The sequence below is a fragment of the Xenia sp. Carnegie-2017 genome, unplaced genomic scaffold (assembly GCF_021976095.1).
Source record: "Xenia sp. Carnegie-2017 unplaced genomic scaffold, XeniaSp_v1 HiC_scaffold_23, whole genome shotgun sequence".
Classification (NCBI taxonomy): domain Eukaryota; kingdom Metazoa; phylum Cnidaria; class Anthozoa; order Malacalcyonacea; family Xeniidae; genus Xenia; species Xenia sp. Carnegie-2017.
Window position 1 is genome coordinate 17,494,115 of NW_025813486.1, and position 13,624 is coordinate 17,507,738.

Sequence of the window (13,624 nt, forward strand, 5' to 3'; positions counted from 1 at the left end):
TATATCAATTAAATATACTCTATTAACAAGTTAAATACTTGATCAACAAGAAGCTGATTGGATGTTCGACTCTAAAACACTGAGCACATAAGCAATCGCAAACATTTTCTTTCATCAATTGATTAGTTAATCATGTCGTTCACATGGCAAGACGTTGTGAAAAGTTGGGTTTCTTCAACTCAAGGAAGCAATAGTCAACATTGTATAACAGACTTGATAAGGCATTTGGCATATGCCAATATTATTCCAACTAGAATTATGAACAGTCAAAGCCTTCACATCATTCTATTGGCACAAATAATGTTAGAAACCTTGGATCGTGTCTCAGTACCAAAAGCAATGCAACATCCAACATACTTCGTTTATCGTGCAAATGCAAAAGAAGTAATGGTCCACGACCTATGAGATAGAATTGCGAAAAATATCAAACAGTTGGAGAATGATGAGGGTGTAAATATTCATCATTATTATAAATTGAACATTGAAAATATGATGGACATGGATTAACTACTTTTTAAATGTATCTTTGAAAATATTAATACGATGTCAATAAACATTAAATTAATAATTACTATTAAACCTTCGATAAAAAGAAACGTTATTTTCATCTTCAGACATTTCAATGTCATTTATAAATGTTTTATCATATTCGTTCTCTGATTCAAAATCCATATCTTCCTCGTCGTCAGTTTCCAATAAACTAATATCGTTTGCGTTTTCTTCATTCTCAAAAATCATGTCACCGTCATCACCATCCTTAACAACATCTTTATACTACATAACGACATGTCTCATCGTTAGCTTTGTCATCAACACAGCTATGATTTACTTTACACCCTAATGCCGTGGGCTGTACCATTGTATAAAGCATTGAATCTGGAAGATGTATAATGGGCTTTACAGACGGACTAGCAGAGTTAGACGCTGGTGACCAATAATATCCGTATAGTATTGTGTCTTCATCAGAGTTGACAATTATTCTTTTGTCGTAGACGATCTAATATTGCTTTACTTCTTTCTTGTTGACAAGCCGACGGGTCCGTTTTTCTTGTGTTATTTTACTGTTATTTACAACATCTATTTTATTTTTCTTATTTTCGTCATCTGAACGTACATAGTTAGATACCATTTCATACATAGAATCAAAATTAAGAATTTGGCTATTTTTAAAATTCAAAGTAAAACCTCGTATCTTACAATGTTTTTTCCCATTATTTACAACGTACGCGTAATTTTTTGGACCCCCACATGCAAATCTTGTAATGTAACTACCTTCCCCATGTTCTTGAGTGATTTCGTTTGTTAAATTACCCAGGTAATCCCCTAAGATTGGCCTTGGACCACCCGGTTTATTTACATAAATACAACTGTCCGTATCGCAATATAAAAGATTACCTTGTAACAAATCCATCACATTGTAAAGTTCTAATGTAGCCCATGCAGTTGTAAAAATTCCTATGAAGATATTTGTTAGTTTGTTTTCTACTTCATACTCATGCTTTCTCTTAAAGACAATTTCGACTAAATCATCATTCAAGATGCAAAGATCGTGCATTTCAATGTCGGCCCCGTTCAAACGTCTGTAGAAATATAGAGGATCATTAATGAATTCTGTATTTAGTCGATTGTCTTTTTGACAAAATTTACCCCACATGCTGTTAAGGCATAGCTTAGCCAATGCTCTTAAGCCTGGATTGTAATCTATTTTATCATGCCTTAACAGTATTCCCTCGTTTTCATAATAGTCGGCCACGTATTTCTGTCTGTCCTCTGGAGTTTGTATACGACTCGGAAATCCTGAACTCTCTTGCTTTATACGGAGAAAATAATTCACATAACCCGAAAACAAATCCGAGCTTGTGTTTTCAAAGTGCCAAATTTCAAAAATTTCAATAACCTTATATCCTTTTTCGATAGCTTTCAATACTTCAACTGTGGTAAAAGTACCCCAAAAAGCACGCTCATTTTCCGAATGAGTACACACTGAAGAGTTTTGTACAACACACTGTTTACATAAAGGAAAAAAGAGTTTATCCTTTATTCGTGAAGGTAAAATTGGAATATACAAATTTCTGGGAGCTAAAACTTTGCATTTTATTAGTCCGAAATAATTCGAAATTGTTTCAAAATTCTCGCGAATGATTGTTGGATGATCTACAGGATAAACTTTTGTTTTGTTAACGTAAGGATACAACGATGTAAAATCAACATATTCAATTGTTTCATCTTGTTGGGCGTCCCTAAAAAGCTTAAACCCATTGACTCTGCCACCAAAAAACGCATCGCGTGGTTCAAGATTCGTTACAATGTCATCTGTATCCAAAAACTGTTTCATTTCGTCCGTTTCCTTAAGTTTACAATAGTCATGTTCCCAAATCGTCTTAACCTCGTAACCCAATTGTAAAAGTCTATTTTGTCGTCTAATTGTTTCATCAAATACGTCATAAAACTGTTTCTCATTAAAAAAGGGATGATCATTTCTTAAATCGTAACAAGATGGGCATGCATGATAAAGACAACCATAAAAAGAAAATATAGTGTTTGTTTCTTCACAAAAGCCGTCGACATAGTACACTTTACCTAATTCCGGATCTTCAACTTTTTTTTCTCCGCCATTGAGAGCGTGTTGTATTTTGCATTTAGTTTGCGCAGATACAAATTCAAGCCACACGATTGCGCTTTGAGAGAAGGGTTTATTTGAATTTCGATACATATTTTTCGGTACGATTCCTATTGTGTTTGGTTGAAGATATTTTGACCGATAAATTGCCATTACGGCTGCTGCAATGGTATAATAACAGAATGGATCAACTTTAGTCTCTGCGAGAAATAAATCCCTAAATTGCAAACAACATAAACGCAGTATGGTAACGTCTTGAGAGCAGTATTTAGCCATTTCCTTTTGGAAATCAAAGACAAAGTTATTTTTATTTCGTTCTTCATGCCACGCAATCAATTTGGTGTGATCTTTTTTGAACTTTGAATCAGGACTGTAATATTTAATATCAGGTATCGGGCCAACATAATTTTGATTTTCTATTGTATTAAACAAAAACGGAAAGTCACCTTTGGAAAATTTTGTTTCATCGAGTCCAAATGTTTTAGGAAATTTAGCTAAAGGCATTTGTAAAAAGATCAGCGAGTCAATTAAACGGATTTGATAATCTTTCACTGTCAGTTGCATAATTTTCTGTCCCGTATTTATAAGATGTATATTAGCAGTCGGTCTGTATTCAATTAACCATCTCTGAATGAAAACACCGTCAAATGCCTTAGAATTATGGGCAATTGCTGTAAAACCTTTATGTTTTCTTGAAAATAAGAAGGAACAAAACTCGTTCAATGCGTTGTAACCCTTGAAAACAAATTCTGTACCGTCTAAATATTGTGCAACAGCAAAATTAACCACATGTTCTCCGGTTGAAAAATCTGTCTCAAAATCGTAAAATATTAGACTATCATTCTTGGGTTTTGGGTTTTCCGTTTGCATGAAACATAAATGATCATCAAGTACAAACTTATTGCATATATGACATACAGTTTCCCCACAGCGATGTTCGTTTTGTCTGTCTTTGTCAACTATAGATGAACACATTTGACATTGAAACGACTTGTCACACATTGATGGCAAGTCAACCCTTTTGGACCGACGCGATTTTTTATGACGATTAAAACATGCAGCAGAGCGACAAATCTTGAAACAATCCGAACACATATATTTTTCATCTGAAATCTCAACGCAGTCTTTTTGTCTGCACGTTTTACAGACATTAAAACAAGGGTGATTTAAAGCATTTTTGAAGAACTGAAAGCATTCGTCACAGTAGAAACGTTCACCGTGGAAAGCCGGAAGTTTCGCAGGGTTAATAACATTGTAATGATCACCTTGTTTGTATAAAATAAGCTTTTATTTTGGGGGCCCTCAAAATTACTGTATTTCGAGCATTAAAATCAATAACCTGAATTTGATAATCTAATAGAACCCCTTGAAACTTCGACAACTCCCGTAGTCCACAAGGTCCATAGGAAATATTGGCCTTCTTGTATAATTTCAAAGCTTCTCGCTTCTGAATAGCTTTACCCCGCTTAAATTGTTTGAGTTTTGGATTCTTGTCCGCTATGGCCTTTGCAACAACAAGAGCGCGAGCACAGCAGAAATTATCCTTATTTCGTATAGTAATAATTGACTTTTTAACTAGGCTGTCTGCTATAATCTAAGACTTTTAATGAAGTAGAATGTTTTTTACCGGACCCTGTCGACTGTCTTACAGCAACAACATCAACAGTAAACGACTGATCCAAAGGGATGTTTTCATTACTCTGCAAAACTTTCGTTATTTCGGACATCACCCGGTTTGAAGTTGTTTGAATTGCAGGCAACAGTTGCGCAGTTGCGTGCTTATGGGGGACTTAAGTTCACTCGAGCGGATCATGATTCGCATTCTGTCTTCTAGAGGTGTGACTAAATCACACGCCTTCTTTACCTGCGTGCAAAAAAAAAGAACATTTTCTTGATTTAAGCTATGTGAGGGAAAAGCATGAAAATAGAGAAGTATTTTCTTATACCTGATCAATTGTATTTGCAAAAAGTTCGTTTAATTCATTAACAATATCTTTAATCTTGTACACTTTATCATCTCTAGGTCTTTCCTTCGTAGCCCTGAAAACACACGCTGATGCACCAAACTTTTTCACGTGTTTTTCGGATATCTTCTCCATATTGAAGTGTATTGTGTCTTCGGAGAGTTAAGCCAAACGTTCATCTATTTTTTTCAGCAGCTTGAACTTTTGTTCTAGTAGCTTGGCAGTTTTTTCTTGCCAACGTAAGACTTTGCGTAAGTCCGATATTGGCTTAGCCAATTCTTTCTGGATTTTTCTTATAAGACGTTTTGCTTTCGCATTTTTACGCTCAGCACGTTTCTTCAAACGCAGGTCATATGAATCCATATCAAAACAAATTAAGAAACTACTATTGATCACTCTTGGTAAAGCTGACCTGATATAAAATAGATCCAACCTAGCCCTTTTCTTATAGTACTTTACCCCCTACAGAGATCGTCATTGCGCATGTCATGATGTAATAAGCAAAAAAATAGTTTTGAAATTTAAATTCATACATAGATTATATTGTAAACACATCAAGATTATATGGAATTTAAAGTTTCAAAGTTTGTATATTAAGTCTTTGGACATCTGTTTTCTTCATCATCGGATGAATTTTCCACAATTATTTTGGAGCGCTTTGATTCTTCAGCTTTTGGTACCTTAGTGCTCGACTCTCTTTTGGGCGCCGATGGTTTTTTAGTTTTCCCAATGCCTTTCATGGATTCGTCAGCCCAATGAAAGAGTGAACATTTCTTTTCACTTGCCATATACTTGCAACGAAAGTAGGGTCGGCCAGGATTGTTGGCCGAGTTCGATACCCACAGACATGCAAACACTTGGCACTCGCAGAGTGGAAAACGGTTCGGCTTGAATTCCTTCAGCACATTCTTATCGTACACGTCTATAAGCTGCAAGTACTTTTCTTCGGGCGTGAATAAATTACATTTTTCTTTGGCGCACTTTAGGAAGACGCGGCCCTCGTTGGAAGTAAAACGTTTCAGACCGCCGTTTTTGCAAAAGCATCTGTGCTTCTCAATAGAAACCATTTTCTTCCTTGGTTCTTTTTTTTCTATCTCTGGCTGCAAAACGTTTGTCGAATTAATGCATATGATCTGCAGTGCTTGAGTTTTTATAATTTCCCAATGACTCCATTTTGGTCGGCATTTTTTCAATTATTTGATTAAGGCTTCTTTTAATCATATTTCCGTCAAATTTTTTTCCCATGAAAAATACCAAAATAGTAATCCTACAGTTTCATAAATATGTGGACTCTAGCTGTGCTAGCCTGTTATAATTACCTCAAGGATTAAGTTTTGTCCACATTTTTTTTAATTGTTTGATTAAGGCTTCTTTTAATCATATTTCCATCAAAATCCTTTCTCCATATTAACGATACGAAAATAGGAATTATTTAACTTTGCAATGCGCAGGTTCTGGCTATGTTTAAGATTTTGTCCACACGTAGCCGGGTATTTTTCAAAAAACGAGGTATTTTTCTCTGTTTTGTCCTCTCGTCCATACATAACGATTATAATTACCTCAAGGATTAGGTTTTGTGTACATTTTTTTTAATTGTTTGATTAAGGCTTCTTTTAATCATATTTCCATCAAAATCCTTTCTCCATATTAACGATACGAAAATAGGAATTATTTAACTTTGCAATGCGCAGGTTCTGGCTATGTTTAAGATTTTGTCCACACGTAGCCGGGTATTTTTCAAAAAACGAGGTATTTTTCTCTGTTTTGTCCTCTCGTCCATACATAACGATTATAATTACCTCAAGGATTAGGTTTTGTCTACATTTTTTTTAATTGTTTGACTAAGGCTTCTTTTAATCATATTTCCGTCAAAATTTTTTCCCATGAAAATACCGAAATAGTAATCCTACAGTTTCATAAATATGTGGACTCTAGCTGTGCTAACCGGTTATAATTACCTCAAGGATTAAGTTTTGTCTACATTTTTTTTAATTGTTTGATTAAGGCTTCTTTTAATCATATTTCCATCAAAATTCTTTCTCCACACGAATGATGAAAAATTTCTTATTGCTTGTTTTCGTAGTATAATGACAAGTTAAAAATTGCAGAGATAATAATTGTTAAGACTCATAGCTATAATTTTTAAGACAGTTATGATACATAATATTTTTTCCAAACCAAAACTAACAATGACTTTGCATGTTATTTCACAATCTTAATTGGAGTTGTTTGAAATACATTAGGCCTGCATACATACGAGTTAATTTACTGTTTTAATACTTTAATGCCTTCATTCAATCTGAAACGCACGCTTGCCAAGGAAATAATCGATCCATTGGAAAATTACTGCTAACAAAAGAGCCTATGTCAATAATGTGCAAGTAAAAGGACTCACGCCAAAGTCTTAGGCAAAAATCATCAGTCAACGGCGAAGGCAAAGAGAGCAAAGAGAAACAACAGATAGAGGAATGGCTACATCTCAAACAATTAGGCCCATTTTGAGTAAGTTGAATTGGAATACAATTTCAATGTTAGATATGACTTTAGAAAATTAAAATTGTGATTTTGTTCATTGTTTTAGGCCAATGTGAACACTGCAAACTATGGTTGATCTGTCCATCGAGCTGCGGGCATAAAGTACATTTATCTTTGGTAGAAGAGAGGCTTGTGGAATGCTTGCCATTTCAATGTCCCATATGCTTGTAAGTCAAATAATTAATATGCTTGCTGAATATTGTAGTCGTGTTTTTTTTTATGTAATGTCCATTGCGTTATACTCTAGATGTTTTTAACGAAGAAGTCGACAGATTTCTCGAAGATTTTTTTGAGTATGTATTTTTATAATTCTTTATCTTTTGAAAATTGACACAGTATAACAGTCAGTAAGATTGATTTCCTTTTATTTCAGAGTGATTGTTGCTAGTTTTTTCCAATAAAATAAAAATGTTTTATTTCAATAAAATTTATTTAAGAATATCAACGTCCCATGTTCTAATTTGTTCTTTTTTTCTGTCAAAAATATTTTTCTCCAATCATTGCAAGTGTACTTGATACGTTCTAGCCCATTTACTATCGGAGTCATGTCTTGTAAGCTATCAAAGAAGGATTTCATGACTTCTTCCTCATCAATTTTTGATACTGCATCTTCAAAATAAATCGCTACCCTTTCATCATTAGGCATCATCAAGCATTCGTGGCGTTTTTGTGAGAGATGGTCAACGCGACAACCGTCACAGTCTTTTGCCACAAGATCATATATTTTAAAACCAATTTCAGTAGCATAGCACTTCAACAATTTATTCTGTCTATTGCTTTGGCGTTCATCTAAAACATGGCTCTCATCTTCAAATTCGAAGGACGATTCCTTCACTTTCTTTGCTTGCTCAATGTCTAATTTTAAAGCCATTTTCGTTTTAGTAAGACAAAAATTACCAAATAACTTTAACTCAATAAAATTGTAACGTGTTCTCCTTTTTTATATTTGCAAAGGAAACAAGAAAACGGACCTAATATTGCTTTAAGAATAGAAAACAATTGACAATTTTAATTAAGTTTTATCGTGTTTCAATTAATCATGTCATCCAATAGAAAACCTTCGTTCATTTTATGTCGTTTCCGATTTACACGCGCGCGCCCTGTTTACTTCCTAGGACTGGAAACTAATTGACACGGGTAAGAGCTCCGTTTACTTCCAGGACCATACCTGCACCTTAACTACTACTGTTTTGTTTATCATTATAAACTGAATAAAAACGTTTCAATTTTTCGTCACATTCTACTTCTGGTTTTTACGCTTTCTTCCATTAGTACATTTTTTTATATTTATTTGTCTTCCTGCCTTTTACTCCCTTTTCACCTTTGATTTCTTTTCCTCTGAAGACCTTTAATGAAAAATCATTACATGATGTCATATCAATGAGTTCGTTCATTGAACGGAATATGGCATTGTACACAACTAGAAGGCTGCCTTGTAAACACAAACTAAGATATTTGTTTTTGATAAGCTACTTTTTACATCCAGACACGCAGTTCAGCTGACAGTCACAACAAATTCAGTTCGCCCACGTTATACTGTTAACCGTCGAACCATTTGAACGCGAATGGATATAATAGAATACAATGCTTTATTTCCAGCAGTCAATGAAATTGTTACTTTTTGAATACTTAATGAACGCGACCCACGCTCTAACTTAATTGTTTGTAAAAATCGTTATTCATGCCTTAAGAAATGCAGTCTTTTTACATTAACTGAGCAGCGAAATATTTACATAGAAGAACCGAAATATTTACACATTGAAACAAACGCCACATAAAGAGAGTACATAAACAGAAATTCTTTTGCACACAAACAACACACACAATCATCTTACTTTGGTGGTCTTATCCCAAAGCATCGTTCCGCTTTCTGTTTTCGAATTCCTTAGAAAAAAATCTGTCTAAACTAGGTGTAACAAATCATCGTTGAGCAACCTTTGTATTTAGACTACGTTAACACTGATCCGGATTGGTCTGAAAACGGCGCAAAAAAATCTTCAGGCACTTTTTTGCCCGGAGTAGGGAAAACGTAGTCTAAGAACACGACAAACGTTAATAATCGACATAATTCAAGCAGATAATGAGATCAGTGAAATTGTACGTAAAGCGCGAGTTGTTTATGTTCACACAAGCATTTAATAATCTATTTTAAAATGGTAAATGTAAAAACCACATTTTAAAACTAGCTTAATACTAAACGGTAACGTTTTTTTTATTAGTAACACAAAAGTTCATCAGCATAATATAAAATGAAATATACTGGATAAAACAAACACAACCTAGCCTAAAAACTCAAGGTATGGGATAAAAAAAAACAAGACGCAATACTCAATTAATGATATTTCAACAATAGAGAGTAATGGCAAGGCTAGTGAAGTAGCTAATCAAGATGATAGTGGAGAAGCTACTATTGAAGAAGCCAGTGAAAAGGCAAGTGGAGATGATATTGGAGACTGTAGAGGAAAAAGGAATGAAAAAGCCAGTAGAAAATTAAGTAGAAAAGCTAGTGGAGAAGCATGTGAAGAAGCCAAATGAGAAACCAATGGAAATGCTGATGTAGAAGCGCCAATGGAGAACGTAGTCAAGAAACCGGACAAGAAGGTCGTGGAGAAGCAGGTTGAAATGCTTGTGTAGAAGCTAGTGAACATTCAAGCGGACTGTAAAAAATACTGGATTTATCTTTCAGACTATCCCCCATTGTGCTTCTACATCCTACTATACCTTTCTTTGCAAATTCTTGCCATTTTGTTAGTGGTTTTGGTTTGGGAATCTGTGAAATAGAAGTATTCAAATTTCAAGATTACATTAAAAAAGTGGAAAATTTGAATAAGTTAATACATTTAGGCAGTGACGTAGCTAGACAAAAACAACTGGTTGTGCTATAGCGAGAACAGAAATTAAGCTCCAGTACAGTTGGTGGCAACATAAGTTATCTGTGCCATCGGTTATGTAGGCTTCAATGTGCGACTTTGATATTTCATGCTTTTGGCAAATCGCCCAGTAAATAGTGCATGTCAACATAATCAATTTGAGTCAGTGTAGTGGAATTTGAACGAAACAGTAAATAAATAACTGGCTTTTATGCGTCGAAGTTGTACAAAAGCGCATGAGTTAGATGTGAACACATAGGGCTTGTTCATGCATGTTCATATCAATTTTAAAGCTAAGCAGCCAAATTTAACTGTGTTTTCAAAAGTTAAGTATGCTCCATAGGATAGTTAACATTACCTACTTTTAGGTGCAGTTAGCACTAATTACTTTTTTATACAACCGACTTAACCACGTGGTTAAATTTAACTACTTTTTAACTGCAAAAAGTGTAGTTAAAAAGTAGTTAAGAGCTTTATTTAACCGAACCCTGATAATTAAGACGAGCACGTTATCCTTTAGCACTTAAGACTAATTGAGATTTTATGCATAAAGGTAGTCAACGATTCCTTTCTGTCTTCAAGTTGTAAATAAAGCCCCAATATACAAAAGCAATTGTTCATGTTCCATTGTACTTAATCTTTTGTTATGCTCCATGTGACGATTTACTTTGACTTATTCTTGAATAATTAAAACCATTATTGTATATAAAACATGGATTAATCAATATTTCTTTCTTTTCTCGACGATTCTCCTTGTGTCCTTTAGTTCCTACTCAGCTGTTCTATTTCTCCTTGCAGAGCACTATTGTCTTTATGTCGCTTGTTTCTTAGGCATTTAGTTGTCTTGTTGGGATAACATATGTCTTATATCTGTCTCAGCTTTGATTGTTAGTATCTCTGGAACGTCTCCTCACGTTGTAGTGCTATTTCGCTTCATTATTCATATTTTATTATCTTGCTTCGTAGACTTTGAGTTATCCTTGTGCTGGGATTTAATTCACTTGTATTTAGTGAGAATGAGTCTTGAATATTTATATGCAATCATTAGCTTTATGGTCAGTAAAATCGCAATGCAAACGCTGAGTCCTCGGCATTTAGTTTTCTTGTTGGGGTAACATATCTCTTATATCTGTCTCTTCTTTTATTGTTAGTATCTCTGGAAATAGTTCGCTTCATTATTCTTATTTTGTTGTCTTGCTTGTAGACTTTGTCCTTGTACTGGGATAATTCACTTGTATTTAGTGAGAACGAGTCTTGAATATTTATATGCAATCATTAGCTTTATGGTCAGTAAAATCGCAATGCAAACGCTTAGTCGTCGGCATTTACTTTTCTTGTTGGGATAACATATCTCTTATATCTGTCTCAACTTTTATTGTTAGAATCTCTGGAATGTCTTCTCATGTTGCATTGCCCTTTCGCTTATTATTCTTATTTTGTTGTCTTGCTTCGTAGACTGAGCTATTTTTGTGCTGGGATTTATGTATCATTATATCTATTTACAATTGGGTAATTGAAAAGGCTTTATAAGACTTGTTTCGTCGGTACTATGTATTCTTGTATGTTTTCTTTTGCGTTCAGCTTGCTTTTAGTAAGAATGTGTCTTGAATCTTTATATTCAATCATTAGCTTTATGGTCATTAAAATCGCAATAAAAACGTTTCCTTCTTTAATGAGAAAGCAATATCTTTATAGAAGTATCTCTCATTTTATTCTCTCTTTTTATAAATTGTGAATGGTTGTGTTTAACTGTTGTATTGCTATTTCGCTAGTTTTGTACGCTTTATTATTCTTATTTTGTTGTCTTGCTTCGTAGACTTTGAATTATCTTTGTGCTGGGATTTATGTATCATTATATTTATTTTACAATTGTGTAATTAAAAATTACTTCATATGGCTTGTTTCATCGGTACTTGGTATTCTGGTATGTTTTGTTTGGGTTTGTTTCTGTTGTTTTGTTTTGTAGGCCAAGTTGGGTTACGTTATTGAGGGTCATTTTGGTTATACATATTTTTATATCGAGAGCGGTTTATACCAATCCTTGACTTTTCTTTAAGACTATTGCTTCATTTGTGGGTTGTTGAGAGAAACTTTGATTTCCGATGTGATGTTTGGTTTGCAAAATATTTTCAACCTTGTTCGCCTGTATTTTACAGTGTTTTCTTGCAAGACAGTACAATATTAGTGTGTATATTTATGTTCAACATAGTCCACTTGTGCTCAGGTAACTAATAATGAAATAACAGATTAAATGAAGTAAAGCTTTGTTATATAATTGCGCAAATTTTAGTGCACAAAGAAAATTTCCATTATTAAAACAGGCACTTCTAAACAGGCGCTAAGGTGCTTATATTTGACATTAGTTTTACATTTCGTGTAAAATAATATCATTCGATCGCTTGGCCAAGGTACGTGAAGATGTTCAGTGTTTAGGTTTTTTCAATGTGAAAATTTTATTTATAATGTATCCTACAAAATGAAACAGAAAATGCACAAGACATAACTGTAATTTTTATTGTCTATTAAGGCGAAAGTAAAATATGTACCAAATTTAATAAACTCATTATGTTTTGTACGCAATTGTACACTTTGCCATTCCTTATCTTCGTATCCTTTTTTACCCCCACTGCACATTGTTTGTCTCATATTTAAGAATTATGACTATCCACACAGTGTTTGAAAGAGGTTAGGCTCTGATATTAAACTCCTCGACGGCTTCCCCGGGTGCAGTTGAAACTAGTCGTTTCTTTTACTAAGATTTTGTCTTGACCATTGTACAAGAAATGAAATTAATTTTTGACACCATTGATGATCGTAACAATTTCCTTAATAATTCAATGTTTAAATAATTGCTTAACACCAAACAGTCAAGTGAACAAATGATCGTTCAAAATGAATAAGTAACGAAAACCAGAGATCTAATGAAAAATATGCAATGATTAGGTCGATTTTCGTTACATGTAATCGCAAAAGTCTATTCATAAGGAAATAACACAACGTGTGGGGTGAATTTTCACTTATTAATAATTGACTTTATGACAGAAATAGGATATCTATACCACGACATCAATATTTTAATCTTCATTCTTTGGTTGTCAAATAAGTATTTGTTGCTGCAACTTTTGAGGCGTGATTAAAAAGCGATCTAATCCAATCAGTTTATTTGTGAAACGTCATGGTTAAGAATTGACACCGAAGATTTATCTTATGCACTTATATTCTTTTTTTAACGTTTTATTTAAACAACTCTCAGAAGGATTAGTCTAAGAACTTTTGTTAAATTTATATGCATATTCATCACAATTATTAAACTTCGTAATCGGCAATTCTCTTCCAAATGGCATTCTGAACAGATTTTTTCTTCTCATCGTATCGATTTTGAGTAGCTATCACTACTTTTAAAGGTGCTAAGACATTTTGCTAAAAAAAATACAGCATTGCAACTTGACATAAAATTCAACATATTTGGACACTAAGAATGTTGGCATGAGGTAATCGATTAGCTACGAAGCTTCCTACACTGGAATCTTTACAGCTAAAATCTTTGCCATAAATAAGCAACAGAAGCCAAGACTATAGAAAGGTAGCAACGTATATAACACCAAAATCAGTCACCAGCCAGCAATTTTAAGTAG

At 33.9% G+C, this 13,624-nt stretch overlaps 1 protein-coding gene across 1 annotated transcript; it reads right to left on the reverse strand.

Moving 5' to 3' along the window:
• Positions 1 to 280: 280 nt before the first annotated feature.
• On the reverse strand, positions 281 to 4,719 carry LOC124449275. The gene is made up of 4 exons (XM_047000209.1): positions 4,567 to 4,719; positions 4,351 to 4,484; positions 1,273 to 3,752; positions 281 to 399 (listed from the first exon to the last, which is right to left on the reverse strand). Exons 1-4 carry the CDS (start codon positions 4,717 to 4,719, stop codon positions 281 to 283), a joined length of 2,886 nt encoding a protein of 961 aa, XP_046856165.1.
• Positions 4,720 to 13,624: the final 8,905 nt, after the last annotated feature.